Source organism: Tetrao urogallus (genome assembly GCF_951394365.1).
Source record: "Tetrao urogallus genome assembly, chromosome: 5".
Lineage (NCBI taxonomy): Eukaryota > Metazoa > Chordata > Aves > Galliformes > Phasianidae > Tetrao > Tetrao urogallus.
In genome coordinates this window covers 2,715,894-2,736,069 of record NC_136818.1, presented here as the reverse complement: position 1 = coordinate 2,736,069, position 20,176 = coordinate 2,715,894, and the positions used below count along the sequence as shown (strand labels likewise).

The 20,176-nt window shown below is 40.6% G+C and overlaps 1 protein-coding gene across 1 annotated transcript in view; it reads left to right on the top strand.

Annotated features, from left to right (window-relative positions):
• Positions 1 to 6,860: 6,860 nt before the first annotated feature.
• Positions 6,861 to 20,176, top strand: part of PATJ (PATJ crumbs cell polarity complex component) — a gene marked incomplete at both ends in the record, with an annotated part of 132,519 nt that continues 119,203 nt past the window's right edge. Inside the window, 9 exons of the mRNA XM_079536430.1 lie at positions 6,861 to 6,882; positions 6,961 to 7,127; positions 8,743 to 8,934; positions 10,297 to 10,436; positions 12,171 to 12,369; positions 14,034 to 14,162; positions 15,695 to 15,907; positions 17,838 to 17,940; positions 19,625 to 19,716. Coding sequence (XP_079392556.1) covers positions 6,861 to 6,882; positions 6,961 to 7,127; positions 8,743 to 8,934; positions 10,297 to 10,436; positions 12,171 to 12,369; positions 14,034 to 14,162; positions 15,695 to 15,907; positions 17,838 to 17,940; positions 19,625 to 19,716 — 1,257 coding nt within the window. The remainder of the gene's footprint in view (positions 6,883 to 6,960; positions 7,128 to 8,742; positions 8,935 to 10,296; positions 10,437 to 12,170; positions 12,370 to 14,033; positions 14,163 to 15,694; positions 15,908 to 17,837; positions 17,941 to 19,624; positions 19,717 to 20,176) is intronic.

Genomic DNA, 20,176 nt, shown 5'->3' with positions numbered 1-20,176 from the left:
GAAGCCCTTCTGAAAGTCTTTTGTTTTCACGGATGGTTATTTTCCTGAATGAATGGTGACTTAGGAATGGATTTATGGATATGTTCTGTTGCAGTTCCAGGCATTCAAGGAATCGGTGAAAGTGTGGACTCTTAAAAATACATGCATGTCTGACAAAGATCTCAGTCATGTGAAACAGTGCTAACAGCTTCTGGGTGATTGGTGTGTACTGAATTTGCAGTGCAGAGTTCAGCAGATAAACTATGCAAATGAAAATTGATATTCCCTTCAGCAATTGGGAAAGAAAGGCCATGGACAGAGTGCACTCTGCAATGAACTCAGCCCTCCGGATCGAGACTAGGGTGATCCGATGGGAAAAGTGCTGTGCTTCTGTGTCTGCATTGTAACTCAAGGATGGATAAATACCCGGCTCGCTGCTCATCACTGTCAGGAACGTTGTCACTTCTCACAAGTGCTGTGTTAATTAAAGTTGAGAGTGAGAGCTGGGAAGATAGGCATCGAGAAGCTGAGTTTTTTTGTTGTTGTTGTTAAAGGGAGGATGGAATGGTGTGTTCTTAGCATGTTGTATGCTTTAGTGCAACTGCTACTGAATAGAAAACAAATTGGGGGGACGGAAGGGGGAGAACATTAAGAAGTGTGTTGCTAGTTTGATGTTGAAATTCACTACAAAAGGTTTGAAAGCGCTTACCCTGTGCAACAGCAGGGCTGTGAGAGAGCTGCATGTGAGCTGGGTAGCAGAATAGAAAGGTTTTGGGTTTTTTTTGTTTGTTTGTTTTGTTTTTTTTGGTGAGCTCTCATTTGATGCTTTCTCTGTGTGTGTGAGCAGACATAGCCATGATCCAGAGGCACTCCATATGAAAAGCATTACAGCTGCTTAGCTCCGTCCTGTCGCCTCGCTTCCCAAGGCTTTTCCCATCTCTGTCAGCGATAGGGTCGGCGCTGCAGAGCACGAGCACAGCTCGTGTCATCCCTGCAGGATTTAGGGGCTCGGACCGCCTGAGCCCAAGTTTAGGCGTTGCTTTACTGTGCACAAGCACACGTATCGCTTCTCCACAGCTTCTTCGTTTTGCTCTCGGCTGACCTCCCGGCCGGCACTACTAAAGGCGGCTGAGGGCAGCGGGCCGCTCCCGGCCGTCCCCCGGGAGGCGGCTCTCTTTCTCTCTCTTTCTCTCTCTCCCGCCGCGCCGCCCCGGCTTCCTGCGCCGCAGGTGAGGCGCGTTGGCTTCCCGCTTCCGCCCAGGTGAGAGCCGGCGGCCATCGCTCCACTCCGACCGCCTTCTCTTTCTCCTTCTCCTCCTCCCGGCCGCAGGTACCGAGCGGCCGCCGGCCCCGCGCCCACCGCCGCGGTGCGGCCCTTCCCTTGGCAGCGTCCCGAGGGGCGGCGGGCGGCCCGTTCCTGCCGGCTGCCCTGCCGAGGCTCGCGGTGCTGCGGGCGGAGGGGTGAGCCCGGCCCGGGGCGGCTCCCGCCGCTGTGTGCACCATGGGACGCCCCGCTGCGCTCGGCGCCCGGTGCGGGTGTGGTGTGTGTGTGTATGGGGAGGGGAGGGGGGGGAAACCCTTTGGGGGCTCCGGCTCCGTCACTCAGCGGGCTGTGGACTGCTTCCACCGCTTGGGGAAACGATACCCTTAAGTTGCAGCGCAGCAGGTTCCGGTTGGATGTTAGGAGACGTTTATTCTCCCGAAAAGAGTTGGCCAAGCATTGGGACGGGCTGCCCAGGGTTACCGTCCCTGGGGTGTTCCGTAGCCGCAGGGATGTGGCACTGAGGGATGTGGGCTGGGGGGCTGGGCTGGGAGTGGGGACCTTAGAGGTGTTTTCCAGCCTTGGTGCATTTGTGACGCCTTTCGTCAGCGCCTTTCAATTCCGAGGTTCTTAACAAAATGATGTTTTTAATTACTACTTATTTAGGGATTGATTAATGGGAAAGCTGTTCATTGCGTTCTTGTCAAATTTTCAAGATTTAGAAATGGAGCATGGCTCCAGGTTTAACAGTTCTCCTCCACAGCAGAGTGGTTTATCAGCTGAGAGTGCTGTCATCACCAGAACTGGAGGACTCAGTGTCCTGTTCCACTCAAATTAGCTGCTGTTTAGATCCCAGAAGCAAACTTTCCACGAGTTTTGCTAGAACAAGTTTCATAGCATGCTCACTGTTGCACTGAGTGGCCTCAATGTGAGCTCAGCTTTCAGTCAGACATCAGAGGCTCTGTGGCAGTGCTCCCCTCCGGCCCGGAGCCCGCAGGAATTCAGGTTCTGCCTGTGGGAAGCTGGCATGCCTTGGACATGAGTAAGGCTGCTCTCCAGGCTGCTAATCACAGGTACACCAGATTCTTTTGCTTTCCTCCTCCAGCAGTCACTGAGGGTTTTTGAAGCAGAGACAGTTTCCCCACAAAGGTGATTTACGGATATTTGAAGGTATTTAGCTTTGGCCTGTTTTTCTCTGAAGACCTTTGGTGTGTTTTCATTGATGTATTTGCAGCACCATTCACTTGTTTGTTTCTTACAAGAGCCTGGAGCAGCCCACGTACTCTGTAGCGATTTTATTAAGACTGTAGCGTGACACAGCACAGCAGTTAGTGGTGGTTTCATCTGAGAGGTGTGGGCATGTTAAGTTTAGTTGGATTGAATTTGTCTGTGTGTTCTAAGGTGGAAAACCAAGCAGAACAGCAAAATGTGCTACAGTGTTGTTGTTTTTTTTCAATCAGTACATAGCTGCTTGTAAGCTATATTATTTTTAATACCACAGGTTACAGGTGATTCTGCATTAGGACCATTTTAAGATTAAATTCACACTGAGAAATTCTGTTTTCTCTTACTTTTGCCGTTGCTTAGGTTGAAATTTTTCGTATTAGAGACGTTCCCAGGACCGATGAAGATGAGCCGTGCACAAATCGACTGATTTGTCGTTGACTGATTCCTTGTAACGGGGCTAGGAAAAATTACAGCTGCACCAGTGCAGAAAGGTGACTTTGGATCAGGATGTATCCTTGGCTGTTCACTGCTCAGATGGCCCTGTAAGGAGCCTTTGAAAAATAGCAGCAGTTAGCACTTGTGTGGTGAGGACTTGAGGTGTTTAATGGCCCAGAAGGTTACAGTGACACTGAGACAGGATTTCCCCTATGAGCGCAGCTCTTGGAAGGATGCAGGTTGTTGGGGATGAAGCCATTGTAGTTGTTAGGTGAGAGGAGGCAAATGGGCAAAAGCATCTCCGTTGGCTATACCATGCCCTCCTTCAGCTCCCGGCAGAAAGCCCCTTGGTTTCGTCTCCCAGCAGCCTTCACAGGGCAAATGCTTGTCAAGGCCGCTGCCAGAGGTGCTGTGTTGCTCTGAGCCCGGGATGTGCCGGGCTGAGTGCCCCGTGGCAGCTCTGGGGGGTGATGGCAGGGGAAGACTTAAACCTTTCAGCTCTTCTGATGACCTCTGCTGGCACCAGCATGGGGGAATTCCTTTTTTCTTAGTTTGCTTTTGAAGGAGATCCAAGTCTTAGGATTTCATACAAAACCTTATGAAACTTTCCCGCTCCCTATGATGCGTTGAGTTCAGCTCTCAAAAGTGAAGACAGTAAAAACCCTGATGCATGCTGTGCTGAAGAGTGAGGGTTTTTTCCTGGTGTTACAAAACACTAAGCTTTCTGAAATTCATGATTTTCACAATGATTTTACGATTACATTGGGAGTTGTGACATGAATTTTGAACTTTGAGGTTTGCAGCTTTGTCTACCAATAAGATAAATAAGTGGCTGTAGAAATCTGAGAATGGAGTTGAGGAAGTTGAATGCAGAGTGGACAAACTGTTTTTAATAGGACAAACCATGGCGTTTTGGTTTACTTCAAAATTATCACATAGGAACGGACCTCTTAATTTGTCAGTAATCTGTTGGCACCCTGCTCAGCATCAGTATTTGGAAGTTGGTTAATGATTATCTATCTGGGTCCTCAAACATAAACAGGGCTACAGTGGGTGGAGCTGTGTGCTTCTCTGGAGCCCAAACTCCGGTCTTAGGGACTTGTTCTCAATTACTTGAAAACTTGGAATTAGTTTGTATTCTCAGGGATCCCCTCACAGCAGAAGGAGCTGTCTACCTTAAAAATAAAGCACACTTTCCCCCTTCCTCCTCCCCTCCCCCCCTCCCCACTCTTTTTATGAAAGAAAGGAGAACAAAGAAACACTGAGAGTGGTTTTAACATATTGCAAGCTGTCTGGAGGCCAACTTTAATCACGAGGGATCCCAAAGTGCTGTGTAAACTTGAACTTTCCTGCTAACTGTACCTGAGGTCCACTTCAGCATCTGCTGTTCTGCAGTGGCTCTAAGCAGTGCTTTGGGGCAGCTCAAGCAGGAAGCTGATGCTTTCTTCAATGTATTTCTTTTTAATTTTATTTTACATTTTCCTTTTTTCACCTCCTTCTCCGGGGGACTTCTGCACGTTAGATGGAGCCTAGATATCCTACGTACATTTTTCTGCTCTAGTTTTTCTTTCTTGGATCTGCACCCGTTGTCATAATTGCTATTGTTACACCCGCCGTAATGGAAAAAAGATTAATCTTGGAGACTGTCAGCGCGGCTCTTTGAGGCTGCCTTTGAATGACGCAGGCTATTTCTCATGGTACAGTTTGCCAGCGCAGCTGAGCTGCTGCAACCGCTAGCTGCTGCTGCAAGGTGCGGTCCTGTTCCCAGCCCCATCCCATGTGCTGTTGTTTGAGCACGAGGTGGGCAGGAGGCTCGGCCCCATCAAAATGTGGGGGGCTTGTTGGGTGTTTAACTCCCTGCTCCAGTTCACTGTGGGGTCGGATGAATGAGTGCCAGCCCAGGTGGGATGGGAAGGAGAACAAAGTGCACAAAAGAAACTTTGGCTTCTTGGCTCCAGCTATTGGATGGGTACAATGTTGTCCACTTGTCATTATTTCCTGCCATGCTGCATTTCTTTTCTGGGTTTAATCTTCACCCTGCTGCTGCCATAAAGGTGTTTCAAGTCGCTTTTCCTCATAGGAGTTCTGTATCTCGCTGTTGTTGGTTTGCTTTATTTTTGATGTGAGGTGGGAAAACGGGGAAGTTATGTTGAGAATAAAGGGGAAAAAGTTATGTTGAGAATAAAGGGGGAAAAAAACCCCTTCATATTCCTGTTTCATTAAGATTTACACAGTATTTTTAGCTAAGGGGAAGTTTTGTCTTTTCACTTTAGGTGAAGATTCAGGGATATATGTAAGGAAAAGGTATTTTCATCTGTACTTCAGAATCAGATCTCAGTGCAGAATCAAAGGCTGCTGCTGTGTTGTTAGAAGTGTTTTATTTCAAATAGAAAAGGAAATAAAGCTGCAAAACTTACATAAGTTCAAATGCATTCCTGAAAGTCTTTTAGGAGTTGTGTGCCTCCTCAACCCCTCCTATGAATTTGATTTAAAGTGGCCTCTTAAATCTGTTAATAGTCTTGCAAAGGGAATCATTTTGTTTGGCCCTGGGTGGAAACCATGTGAATCCGCCGAGTTCTGCAGGAATTCCTGTAGAAGCCAAAATTGCTTAGATACAGCAGAGTGTACCTAAATTTGAAACTGTGGTCAGTGACATACCACCTATATTATTATTATTTTTTTTTCTTTCTTTCTCATGTGCTTAATTAATATTCTCTTCTGTATTGCAGTGTCCTCCTGGAACTCCAGACATTTTCAGCTGGGACGTGGATAGCATCAGAGGAAGAGCTGAAAGGCTCAGAGGCTCTGCTGGGTGAGCAATGCACATAAGACCATACTTGCTCTTGGATTGCAAGATTAACAAAGTAAATGTAGAGCTTTTTTTCCAGTAGAGATTTTTTTTTTCCCCAAGTAATTCCAGATGTATATTATTCTGAAGTTGCACTGTTACATACAGGACATAGTTTAAATTATGTAAACTGTGCTATTAAATGGTTGAGTTCTTTCAGAAGAGCTTGTACTAAGTGAAGAAATCTTGTTTCTTGTGTTTTTGATATAACTACCTTGATAGGTTTCAAAATGACAGGCTCCACATCAACATAATAACTTGCAAGTGAAAGTACAAATTTATCATCAGTGCTAATTGCAAGTCTGTTGTTGTTATTCTGCCATCTAGGCCTCAGCCTCAGCTGCAGACCTGTTCTCTTTTGTATTGCAGGGAGGGTGGGAAAGGATACTGTGTTCCTTCAAAGATTGTCTCAGACATAGGAAAGAGAAAGGCAAGCACGTGGACGAGGTCAGAGTTTTCTCTCACCTGTTTGGCACCGAAGCTGTGATTAAAAAGATGTTGGGCTAGGAATTGAGTTAGCCAATTTGGGGCCTTAATGCTACACTGTCCTGTGAGTGGAGGGAACCTCATCATTTTATGGGAACTTCTTGAGGAGTTGTTAAAACAAGGTTTCACCTGTATTGCCATGTGGTAGGGCCAAGCTTTTGTGAGAACACTGCAAATAATTAAAGCAAGTGGAAGTACCTATTGAATAATATGAAGATTTAGACTGTGTGTGTATTTGAAAAGATGACAGTTTTAATGCTCTCACTCCAAATGATTTGGTTGAACATAGCTGCTTCAATTTCTTTGACCAATTTGTTGTTGTCTTTGTTTTATAACATGTATTATTCTTCATCTTTGAAAGAGTTGTTCATCTTCCTTTCCCAGTGTAAAAGAAGCAGCACACAGAACAAGGAGAAATTTTTTGAGTGTGCTGGGCTGCTCTGCAACTGGCTGAACTGGAAAACTAACAGCAGTGTTTTTTAATTAATTTGGTTATAGTTGATATTTTATTACTGCTTTTATTGACATTCTACCTTAAAGCATTCTACTCAAAGATATCGTTTGTTTGTTGTTGTTTTTATTTCATCTAGATCATTCTGAGTAATTCCAAAAATACCCTCCAACATGCCTGAAAACCCTGCTGCAGGTACGTAGTCTGAAAGTGAATAGTGCTAAGCGGTGGGAAACGAAGCTCCGTGCCTAACATAACTACTTTGTGGTGCAGATAAACAGCAGGTGCTGCAGATCATTGACCGTCTGCAAGCAAAACTGCGTGAGAAGAGAGATGTCCAACATAACGAGAACCTGTCTGTTCTGCGCAGCACGCTCAGGAGCCCTTTGTTTAACCAGATACTGACCCTCCAGCAATCCATCAAGCAACTGAAAGATCAAGTGAGTGTAGAATTACAGTTGTTGGTGTGATTCTAACCGTACTGAAGTTGGAACAGAACAGTCTGTGTAGGCGTGTATTGATGAGGACAGTCATTAATAAGCTGTAACTTGGTGCTGGCCTTTTTCTTGTCAAGCTGGTATCTACCAAGTCACTACTGAAGTGAGAAGTGATGTTACAACACTCTAGTCGTGGGGCAACATGCTTTGATAGAGGAGTGAGATTCTGAGAAAAGCATCTGCAAAAGACATCAGCTCTAATACTTTGAGTTCTGATCACAGTTGAAACTGAGATTCTTTGTTTTTCTCAGAAACTAAATACTGTTTATCAGCTGACTTGCAGCACCTTCTCTCCTATCTATTTTTAATAGATATAGATTATTAGTCTGTAATTAACTGTCAGTTAGTTGCTGCTGACTTGTACAGGAATGGTTAAGATGCTTTGGAAAATAAAACGTAGAAAATCACCCTGAAGATGTGCCAAGCTCTGATGCTGACATATCCAAGCTAGCTTTAAAGTCAGTTAGGTGTGGCAGTAGAAGTGACTTGCATGGATTGGTTTACAATGCCAGTAGGTGCTTAGATCTTGTGGGCAAGGATGTTGATGACACCTCCACCACGCAGTTTGCCAAGTCAGGCATGGAAGCTTAACACTCAGGGACTAACTTGGCACACTCTATGCAACAGTAATCCCTGTCTTTGCTGTTACTGAACCTGTCCAGCTGCAGATATGGTGGGGTAGGTCCCAGGAGAATGGTGCCACCGTGCTGTCATTGCTAAATATATTGCCAGTACTGCTGCCTGGATGGCATATAGTGGCTCTGCCATTCATACTTGTCTTCTTCCCTTGTTTGCATTGTTGGAGCATCTGTTCTCATCTTCCAAATCTTGAGTGCACGTCTGCAAGCTGTTAAAAGTGAGCAAAAATCCAAATCTAGGATCGTGCATCCTAACTGTGGCGTAATGGATTTTTTTATCCAGAATGTTCAGACTTAGCATGTCTAAAAAATTAGGTTTTCTTATAGTTTTTCTTAAGCTTGTCCCCTTTGAAAACTACCGTTCAGGAGGGGAATTTTTTGGTTTACTTTGTTGCACTGGAAGTGATTCAGCTTTTCTACCAGACTGGAAATTGAACTGCCAGTTGTAGCAGTGGTAGCGTGTTCAGTAGTTAGCTTGTGCCCTAGGCTCTCTCTGTACAGACCAGGCATTTGAGTGGTTAAGTGACTCTTAAAATTTGTGATCCTTGTGTGAAAACTGTCCGAATTTGCCTGCCACTTCCACCAGTGTTTGAGTGCCTCTTTAAATATCAGGGAGAAATGAGGAGGATGGGCAAAAGTAGTGAAGAAGAATGGTAGAACTGACAAAAACATGTGGAGTAGAAACAGAAACAGCTGAATCATTTAGGGAACATTCCTTTCCGTAAAACAGTTTGAAGTTGGTATGCTAGCTTGATTATAGTTTACACCTTAACATTACCTAAATTATACAGGTGAGTACCTTTGTGAGAATATGGATGTATAAATGTGTGTTTCTTTGTCAGCCTTCACTCAAAATTACGTACGTTGAAATCTGTGTTCGTTTTTAAAAGTTTTACTCCATCTCTGTTCATTTTTAACAGCTCAATTACATGCCACCTGACCGGTCAGTGGATTTTGATTTTACTAAGAGAGGACTGCTGGTATTTGCTGACAAATCAGTTACTGCTGGAAATGTGTGTAAACAGAGCAGTTTACCGGAACCCAGAGCATCTACCTTCATTCCAAACCTGGGGGTTAATGAGTTCAATACAATCATCCAACAGATGGCAAAGGTAAGGCTCTTAGGTTCAGTCAACCAGGCTTTAATGTCAAATCATGCAAAATCTTGCATGATTTGGAGTACTGTTTTGTTCTATATCCTGGAGTGTGATGCAACCTAAGCCAGTAACAGAGGTACCAAGGGCTCTTTTTTTCTTGTCCCCTGTGAAAGACAATGTCAACAATGGAAAGTATTTTCTTTGCCATTTTTTTATTTTCTACCCTGCACACTGATGTAGAAATGAAGTTTCAGTTGCCAGAAAACTTTTTTTTTTTTTTTAGTATTGGATGACACTTAATTGAAAATGGATGTTTTCTGCAGAAACTTGTTTTGATGGAAAGATTTTTTATCAAGTACATTTTGAATTGGAAATGTACCAGCTTTGTTGATATATGAACAGTGCAAATGATTAAAAGAGCTGGCATGTAATATTTTATTTAACTCTTCATTTAATATGTCCCAACTTTGCCAGACAGATGCTGATTTCATTAACATGATGTAGCATGTACCAGATGCTTATGGAAGTCGTACAGGTGCAGACATCTACCCATGTGCAATTGGCATTTATACCATGAGTGCATTGTTCTGTGTTACTTTGAGCCATTAATTTAATTGGTTAGTCGTGCCTTTCTATATTAAGTAACTGTTGCTAATTGACTATCTTAATGTAGCTGTAATATTTTCAGCATAACCCTTCTTGTTAGCATGTCATTAACTCATCTGATAAAAGATTTAACAGTAAAGGCTGCACATTATTTTGGATAAAACAGCTGTGATAGAAATGCTTTCTCTAAGTAACGCTTCCCAGTAAACAGCCCCAGAAATTATGTGTTTGAACTGAGAAGCAGGCAGTTGCAAAAGCTGATTTTTGTTGTTCTTTTGATTTTTTTTTTTTTTTTTTTTTCTAGCTTGCATTACATGTGAAGTTGCAGGAATGAGAAGGAAATTAATTTCTTTATTTAAAAGCTGCAATCTTTTGAGCGTGTACCTAAAAATCAGCATTAAAAGCTAAGGGAGCCAAAAGACAAGTAATTTAGTTTAACTGTGCAGCATTTCCAGAAACCCCAAATATATTGCTATAAACAGCACTTTGTTCATAGTTTTCATCCAGTTTGGAATTCATCTCATAATGTGAATGAAGTGTGAAAGCAGCTCTTAAATTCCCTGAGGTTTCAGAATCTCAGAGTGCTCACATATCCAATACTCTGCTATATTAAAAATAATAAATGGAGGAGCTTTTATACGAATAACATATTTAGTATTTTGCCTTTGTTTAGTCTTAGGAGGGGAATAATTCTCCTGGTGCATGAATTTTGAACTAGCTCATTCTATTGCATTAAAAAATTAGTTAATCAGTTTTTTTCTGTTTTGCTAGGGGAGACAAATAGAATCAATAAGGATTGAAAAGCCTTCTGTCGGAGGTCTCGGATTTAGTGTTGTTACCCTTAAAAATCACAACTCGGGAGAAGTTGGTATCTTTGTCAAAGAAGTTCAGCCAGGAAGCGTGGCTGACAGGTGAGATCTTCATAATTGGAAAAATTGCAGCAATTCTGTAAAAAGAGAAGGCCTGATTTTTGCATTGGTGGCTGTCAATGCTAACGTGTTTGTTTGGGTTATCTGGTGGGATACTTTGGTGGTGGTATCTCGAGTTCTGGCTTTTCAGCTAAACAGACTCATGTTTTGAGGATCAGATTTTCAGATGAGTTTCAAATATCCATGCTGTTCACAAATGGAATTTCCAGAAAACATGACTCACTTAAGAGAATCTTGAGTGCTGATTGAAAAACAAAGGCAGCCTGGAAAAGAGTACGAGGAAAATAAAAACTAGTCTCTGGATTTTTATTCATTGTATTACTGAAAGATTTTTTTCCCCCTTGCTTCTTTATTTATGTGCCTATGACAATGCTCTATTTATAGTTGGGCTTACTGCATGTTTCCTGTGTAAATTAAGATCCAGTCCTTCCAGCAGATCCCTGCACAGATGTCATCATAGAACCGAGGCTTCGGGCAGTTTTTTCTGTATTATCTGTGAGTTCTCACCCAAAAACAAAAGACAGAGCAATCCTTGAAAAACAAAATGATTGTAAAACCACAAGAGTTGGCATGAGACAAATGCAGTGCTTGGAATTATGTTTAAAGAAAATGTGTCTAGATTACAAGTCACTGGTGTCATTTTTTAAATAACACATGTCAGGAAGTGCCAACGCAGGATGACAAAAAGAGTGGGGAGAGGTTGGAATGATAATGGCTATGGGCCCACAGAGAACACACCAGAGAACGCTTGCAAGAAAAGCATATTAGGCTCTTTCAAAGTGGAGACAGATGGACTGATCTGGATGTCAAAGGAGGGTGAATATCTCACTTTAGGATTTGATGACCTGCTGCTCACTTTCTTTGATGAGAGTCTGAAATATGGCGAATGCCTGAAGAAAGGCGTTTCAGGAAAACATCTTAAATGTGGCACGATAATAATGAACTTGAAGTGCATTAGTTAAGATGTACAGCTATATTGTTTTGGGGGTTTCAGAAATCTCCCCAGCATGTTTCACGTTTTGGTTCTGAGATGAGATCTCCTGGAGCCTTTTTTGGATTCCTACAGAGCTTTGAAGGCAGTGTCTGTCTATGTAACAGTTTGGTCTCGTGCTCAGAATGAATATTTAACAAAGCAGAGAAATGATGGTTTCTCTCTTGTCACAAATCGAAATTCATCACTCAGATAAATTAACTGTGAGATTTATGTTATCTTAAGGTATAATGTAACTCGAACTGTCTACTGCCTGAAGAAAGTTTGATGTCTGAGTTTCGATAACATAATTTTTGAGTAAAATATAAATATGCAGCTTGACCATCTTTAGGATCAGACAATGATATGAAATACTATTGTAGCCTGAGCTGTGGATATAGATATAGATAGCTGTGGACTTAGATATAATGTCATGTGATGCTAAAAGTAATGAAGAATAGTTCCTAGTTTGCTGTATAACTGCAACTTTTTTTTTTGTGCTATAGTTTAACATCATCAAGAAAGTGAGGAGATTTAATTGAATTTTAATAGTCGAGGGAAAAAATTGACTGAACTTGCATACTGTGATAAAGTTAGGACAAACTTTGGCTGGGCACTTCAGCACGATGTGTATTCATGTCATTTGTAAGTTGAAGTCAGTCTAATGAGTAGATTTTTTTAATGTAAACTTTGCATGGGAAGTCACTGTGCTGCATTTTGAGATTTCTTTTAATGTTTTTGTTAAGGGATCAAAGACTAAAGGAAAATGACCACATACTGGCCATTAATTGCACCCCATTGGATCAGAACATTTCTCATCAGCACGCTATTGCTCTCCTCCAGCAATCCACGGGATCTTTGCATCTGGTTGTTGCTAGGGAGCCAGTTCAAGGAAACAGCAGAACTTCGCCTGTCTCACTGAGTGATACAAATCCACCTGGGACTGTAAGTTGCTGTAATACAGTCAAAATCAGATTTTGAACTATGCTGGATGCCTTTTTTTTTTTTTTTTTTTTTTTTTTTTTTTTTTTTGTAGTTTTAAGTGTTTTACATACAGGGTTTGGGGATATTTTTTTTTAATCATGTTTTGTCCGTAGGGACATTTGGTTTAGAGATCATGCAGTAAGTATAACACTTCCATTGCAAAGCTGCATGAAGTTGTTACAAAATAGGTCCTGGGTTTTTATGTGCTAGAAGTTTTAGTAAATCAACATATTCCTAGCAGCAGGGGCTGTTCAGCATAGTCTGGATAAAGTGTTTCATAAGTATACCCAGCTGAAAAATGCTTGTACTCAGCAATTAAAGATGCTCTGATTACATCTTAAAAGACTGTAAACATAACCTATCGTGAGCGTATCGAGTGCTTGAAATACCAGAACCAGTGTAAACTTAAACTGCTCAAAACCAAATGCCTTGCCTTTGTGGGTTTCTGAAAAATCTGCTGAAGAACCTATCCATTCACTTTTTTTATCTTCTTCTTTAATCTACAGATTTCATTCATTGTGAACCCTTTTGTTGTCTTTAACAAGGAGTGATTGTCACTCAGATCTAATAAGCTAAGGCTGAGCTTGCATCTGTGTTCAAGCCATATGGTCCAGGTGGCTTCATTGAATTTGGTTGAAGTGCACACCTAAATCCAGGGTTTGCAATATTGGAATCTTAATTTATTATGCTAGCAGGTTTTGATGAAAATCTGGTTAAGAGCAGTGTTTTTCCTTATTCTCAGTAATTATTTCCCTTATGATTATTACAGAGGTAGTGAAATCTGAAGGTTTTAGTGCGTAATCAATATTGTTTATTGCACTGAAAATTTTAAAGAATTAAACTTCAACTGCTTTTTCATTGAAAGATCTGCACTGAACAGACTAACAAAATAAAATACAAATATATATCTCTACAGGGGGTCTTTAAACTCCTTTTATGATATTTAACTGGCTTTGGCAAAGACTTTCAGTATGCTAATAAATCCTTTATTCACAGAAGACTTAAATCTGCCTACTTTGCTCCATTTTGGTTTCTATGAGATATTAATCTGACAGAAACACTGCCTGCGTTTGGGTTACTTAACAGCTTTGTTATTTTCAGATTGTCTTGTAGAACATAAGGTCATCGTACAGCGTAGCTTAGAAACACGCTTCCAATTCAGCATGGAAGAATTGATACTGCACTAATAATTCAGCATGTACTGTGTTGTTTGGAGTGTGTGAGTGACATAACAGATAGAAGAATTTGGGCAACGCTAAGTGAAAACTAGGCCAGTTCAAGCTTCTGGACTGTTTTTCTGCTTGCAGTATTCTTGATTTCTGAAAGACTGGGAGGATAGTTTTCATTTTGGCTGAAAATCTTAGAATTACTTCTTCTTAGTCAAGCTTTTTCCTAGTATCCTGTTATGAAAGTAAAGGACAAAGTGTATGCTTAATAAGAGATGAGAAAATCCCACTGCATATTTATAAGGAAATGAATCCAATGGAAGAAAAATCCAAGAGATCTCCATAAGTGGCAAAGAAAGAAGAGGTGCTTTGATTTTTTTTCTTGCTGCTGGTACAGGTGAAACTGAGAGACGTTAAAGATGGACTGAAATTAAAGTCTTCTCTTCTTATTAATTGCAGATTCGTTGGGGCCACGTTGAAAACGTTGAGCTGATTAATGATGGCTCGGGATTAGGCTTTGGAATTGTAGGAGGAAAGCTGAGTGGTGTAGTTGTAAGAACCATTGTTCCTGGAGGATTAGCAGATCGGGTAATTTGTTATATTATGTCACTTCTTATTTGATTGCAAAGTATAATTAACTGCTTTTGACAGCCTTAAAATAAACTAGTATGCTTAAACTAAAGGAAGCTGATAGCATCAAAGTCTGAATGCCAACATATACTTCGTAAATAAGTATGTTGAAGATATGATTGAGGAAAAAGTCAGCACCTGATACAAATTAAGTTGTTTCTCAGATGTGCTTTGGCTTATGCAACATTGTTGAACATGCAGAAATGCTAAGAAGTTGTCTGACCTTCTGATAGTTTCAGCACTTCTGATACTTTCCGCAAGACTTTCTGAAGTTTCTGATATTTTTTAAAGTTGTATAAGTTTGATTTGCAACTTTTGATTGCCAATCTTTAAACATCCAGCACTGAGTGTTGCTACATTTCTGTAGCAGAACACATGCAAGATCTGGATTTCTAATGTGAATTTGGTCATGAAAAGCTGTTGCATTGAGAACTGAAGCCCATGTACTCCATACAGTCAAGACCCAGTAGCATATAAAAGAATGTATGTTCTATTAAATTACTTCCTCTAGTATAGGATGGAAACAAAAACTGAGATTTGGGGAGCTTTAATGGAAAATGCTGGCTCTTATTTGACTGACTTTCCCTAAACCTGACATGTATATATGAGTATTTTTTAATTATTGTGTAGCACCTGTTTTGCTGTAAGGAATAAAGTGTCTTGGCTACAAATGAAGCATGTAAGTTAAGAACTCACCACATCATTCTCAGCTGAATGAGACATCATTAAGAACATGTGAAATAATGAGTGCATATATATGTTAAAATTGGATGGATTTGTAAATGAGTTTGAGTTAGTCCTGGAAATAACTCCACTATGATTGCTGTATAAATCAGTGCACCTAAGATGGTAGGGCTGTGCTGATCAATACCAGCTGAGCATTTGGTGCTATGAATGCTTGCTTATACTAGGAGTGATGATGTGGGCCATGAATTATAATCATCACATGAAAAATGGTTTGTGTGTGTGCAAAGCCCTGTTACCTTCAGTGGAGTTACTCGCTTGAGTTGGAGCCAGTCGTGTGAAAAAAGAATTGCCAAGTTAATACAGAAGCATTATTAGCAACTTTAAATTCTAACCCCTGTTCTATGCAGTTTATTCCAGGAAACTGCAGTATGTAACAGCCTGTAAGATTATATATTTTGGGGTTGGAACTGTATGTCTTCGAGATCCCTTCCAACCCGAGCCATTTTATGATTCTAGGATGTTGTTGCCCTTCTTTTCCTAAATAAGAAAAGCAGCCATTTCCTTAGGAACAATGGCATTCAACCTGTGCGTATCTTAGTTTTGAAAAGCCTGGTTTGCCATGGTTTACTGCTGTGGGAAAAACAGCACTTAATATTTTGAAAACATCCTTGAATTACTTTATATGTCACAATGATGGTCAGCCTGGTTGTATTCTGTCGTATTGGCTGTCATGAAAATTTCCGTAGGCAGTTTCAGCTTTTATATCCTGAAAAAATTTTTTGCAATGTTATTTATGTTTGAAGGATGGGAGGCTGCGAACTGGAGATCACATCTTACAGATTGGAGGGACCAACGTGCAGGGAATGAGCAGCGAGCAAGTCGCCCAAGTGCTGAGAAACTGTGGGAATTCTGTTAGGATGGTTGTTGCGAGAGACCCGAAGTGTGAAATTACAGGGAGTCCACCAGCTCCTGCGAGCTGGCCAGTCAGTGCACTGCCTTCATTTCAGAATGGAAATGTAAGTATCTGATGTCTGCTGATGGGTTGTTTTTTTTGTAAGTATGTTTGTGGCTTGGGACCAGAAAGGAGGGGAACAGAGAGCATTTTTGATACCTGAAACACTTCTCCTGAGTTTCCAGTTATTGTGTTTATATACTTAAGTGATCATTACTTTAGCTCCATCTTCTGTGATTTCCCCCTTGTTTTTAATGTTATTAATGCCCCTAATCTTGGGATCAAAATGGCCGCCTGTGTGGAATTTATTTCAAAGCATTCACTTAATTACCAAGGCCATGAATATTATCAATAAATGGTGCTTCTAGTTCTCCTTTTTCATGAATTATATTTTTGCTAATCAATCATTTGTAAGAGGATTTAAAACCTTGGTGTGAATTTCCCTAGTCTGAAAGCCAGAGTGCCATGGCCAGACCAGAATTATTCAGCACTATCATCTTTTTATGAAGCATAAGTGTGATGTTTTCATAGTCTACACTACTGTCTGTGATAGGAAATATATCTAAAAATTTTGAAACTTGTTTTAGCAAATCTTAACATGGTCATATCAAAGTCTCTTGTTTTTGAAGTCATTCTTTTCAGTTTTGAGTAATTAAAATCAACAAATGCTACACTAAGTGTACAGTAGGTCTTGAAACATAAACAAAGCTGTGCTTGTGCACCATCTGCTACTCCTGTGCTGCTTAGATTTAGGTGTAGAATCTCAGTAGCCTTTTCTCCCTTATCTAGTTTTCTGAATATGAGTGAAGTGAGTGAATTCTTTAAAGCACCATCTTTAAAGGTCAGACTAGCAGTCATGTTGTTAGAAACTCACCTTCTTGCTTACTGGGCAGTCACTGCAAAGGCAGACGTCAGCTATGGGGAGAAGTGCGTACCTTGCATCTCTTTGGGCTCCTGTGACTGCAGCTCCTTTTATTGGAAGTATAGTAGGAATTTGGAGTGACAGAGAAATGAAATGGGTAGTCTGCATGCCTTAAGGCTGGAGTCTTAAATGTGGGCCTCTCTCATCAAATACTCTGTTCTTAAGAAAATAATGACAGAAATTCATAATCAGAGGAGCTATGAAGAATTACTTTCTAACTCTATCATATTTTCTGAGGCCTGTGCTATGTAAAAACTTGGCCCAAGTTTTGTTTCCGGTACAAAATACTGTTTTTGTGTTCCTTGCCACAAAGAAGGACCTGTATGTACTAATTGATTGTTATCATTGTCAATGAAGCAACCTTTCTAAAGATTGACTTTTGATATGGTTTTGTGGTTTGGAGTGTAGCATAAAAACAAGGAATAAGCTCAGGCACCTGCATGGTCGCGCATAGCTGCATTTAAGAAGGCAACTGCTTCTGTTAGTACAAGTGTGTCTACCATGTGTATGTGTGATTGCCTTTCTTTAAGGACATCAAACCTACCTCTGCTTTGAAATCCCTTTTCTGTTGCTCCTCACTTCCTTAGCATTACTGTTTTCTGACAGGAATGTGTGATGTGATAAGCCTGCATATGTATCCCAGTTTTCTGACTTCTTAACTGTCCAGCAGAAACAGCTTGCACAAGTGGATTCGTGACATTTCTTATCAGGAAAGGCAAAGGTGTTTAAGATTTCTGTTGACTTTCGGGGTTTACTGGGAAGTCTGTTATTACCAAACGGCAGTGGAACCCAAGGGCCTTAAGCAGCCTAATGACAACTTTTGTTTTCAATGAAATATGAATATTATATATCTGTCAAGTATGTGGAGAAATAGTAGCAAAGAATTTTGAAAGCAATTAATGACTTTGGGTGAGACATTGAGAAAATCCTGGACGTTTCACCTTTGCAAGTGTAAAACCTCCTAAAATAGGAAAATCAATATCACTGCTTGCTTATGAAGATCTTAACCTGCAATACACTATTGGTACTGAGAAACTAGCTTTTTTTTAACTGCCTTGTGCTTTATTTATAGGATAATACTGCTCTTTTTGAGACCCATGATGTTGAACTTATAAAAAAGAACGGGCAAAGCCTGGGGATAACAATTGTTGGATATGCTGGCGCATGCGATGTAGGTGAGTTCTATGGGATTTAGTCAAGTCCAGGACAGGAGCTTTTCAAATGCTCTTTATTCACTGCACATCAAATGGAGAGCACTTCTTTGAAACAGTATAACCTACAGAATCTATGAAGATGGTGTTTAAAGAACTTGCTACAAAGTAAAATTGAGCCATAGATTATTTTTTTTTTTAGAGTTGTAATTATCTTATTAAATGGCTCCCACTTGACTGCTGGACTGTGGATCTTACATCTTTGTGTTGTTACTGTGTTAAACTGTAACAGGGAGTTCCTGCTTATGCAGGCTGCCTACAGTATTCCTTGCTTTGCTCTGTGATACCTTTCACATTTCAGATGGAACGTTTTAAGAAGAGTTTAAAAAACAGAGAATTGCACGTCCCCAGTTTGCATCTGTTTTTGAATGACATCTTCAGTACGTCCAAAATAGCTCAGCATGCACTTTCATTTATTTAATGAATTGTAGGTTTTAGAATAGAAATGATCAATCGGATTAAATAGTCCATTTCTCTGCCAGGCAGGGGGTACAGAGATTCACAGATGAGTGTGATGTGTATGCCACTATCACAGGGTGATTTGTGACTCTTTGGTGGATGAGTGTTTCTGTACCTAAACTTAGGGAACAGCTAAAAATACCTTTGCTAAGATATTTTTCCCCCTTTTAAGACTGGATGACAGCTTTAATGTGAACTGTTGGTTTCACAAATGATAGAATCTTCTCATAGCACTTGATAAAGTATGCTGGGAATGTGATGCAAGTAGGATTGCATTACTGCTCTCTTGATTGCCAGGGCATACTGCGGGCTTGCTGTTGAGGAATCTCAGGCTGGTGTGGTGGGTGCTGAGGACTGGGTCAGGGAGGCAAAGAGAAAAGGTGGGTTTGTAGTGGCAGCAGGGGAGATTGCTGAGCATGGAGAAGTCGTGTTGGACAGATATCAGAGGAAGTTTAGTGCTGACAAAAAGATGGATGAAGTGCCAATATGGTTAAAGATCAGCTTTTTTTTTTTTTTTTGTATGGGGACTGTGGGGAGGTGGTGGAAGGGAGAAGTTACTATTTCAACTGGTGATTATACTATTGTGGATTTGTTAGTTGTGGGTTTTTTGTTGCTTTTTTCTTTTTTTTACTTTCCTACATCTAATTAGAAGTTAAAATTAATAATCAAACTTCAAACATGACAAAGGACAGCTTTTCTGATTACCATGTTTCCCTTTTTTTTTTTTTTTTTTTAAATCCTTTTTCATTAAGACTTAAAGGACTAAATTCTTTAGCTAGAAGAGGATGATTGAAGTCTTGATCAAAGTGCTTAAGCACATACTTTACTTTTAGCTTGGGTAGTCCTGTTGAAATCAAATGCAGCATGGATTTATGTGATTGTGGTTTAAGGCCCATGAAATGAACGAATCCATGGAGGAGGTGGCCTTCTGTGAGCCACTTCTAAGAAAAAATATCAAAGTCAGCATATAGGTTGTGTGCTGCTTGTGCCACTGCTAGTTATTTCCTTCAGATGTCCTCAGTTACTCCATGTCGTGCTGTGAAAGTGGTCATGTGCAAATGTTGGTTGTTTGCAGCATTGTAGCTGTGTGGACAACTGTGCGAGAAATGCTGTAGTTAAAAAAGCTTAATAAGGAAATAAATCAGGTTATCTTAATGACTTGTTTCCCTTCCTCCCTTGTCACTGGCAGCAGAATCTTCAGGGATTTTTGTGAAAAACATAATACCTGGCAGCGCTGCTGACCACAATGGCCAAATTCACGTTCATGACAAAATTGTTGCTGTAAGTAAAATATTCTGCTTATGTACTGTAAACTGATGGTCCATTTCATGTCTCAGCATTGAAAGAACAACTTACTAGAGACTTTCTAAAATTAATTAAGCCTTCTCTGCTTTGTAAAGTAAGAATTTGTTTAGGTAGAATAGATGAAACATCTTAAAATGTTCTGTTTGAATTTTTACAGCAATGAGCTTTGGCTTTCTGTGGTTAAAATATTTTTTGTCGTTGTTCAAATAAGTATTAAATGGTAGTTAACTATCAAAGAGGCAGGCATTTGGATTAAAATGTTTGAGTGGAGAATCTTGGCTTTTGGCCTAAAGTAAAAATGAGAAGCATTAGCTTCTATTGAATTCAACGGGATTTGAGGGTAGTTAAGATTTTGTAAGATGCAGCACACTTTATGATCTTAATTAGTGTGTAGAATACTGTGGATACAATCAAAATATTAATAGTCACAAGTTAT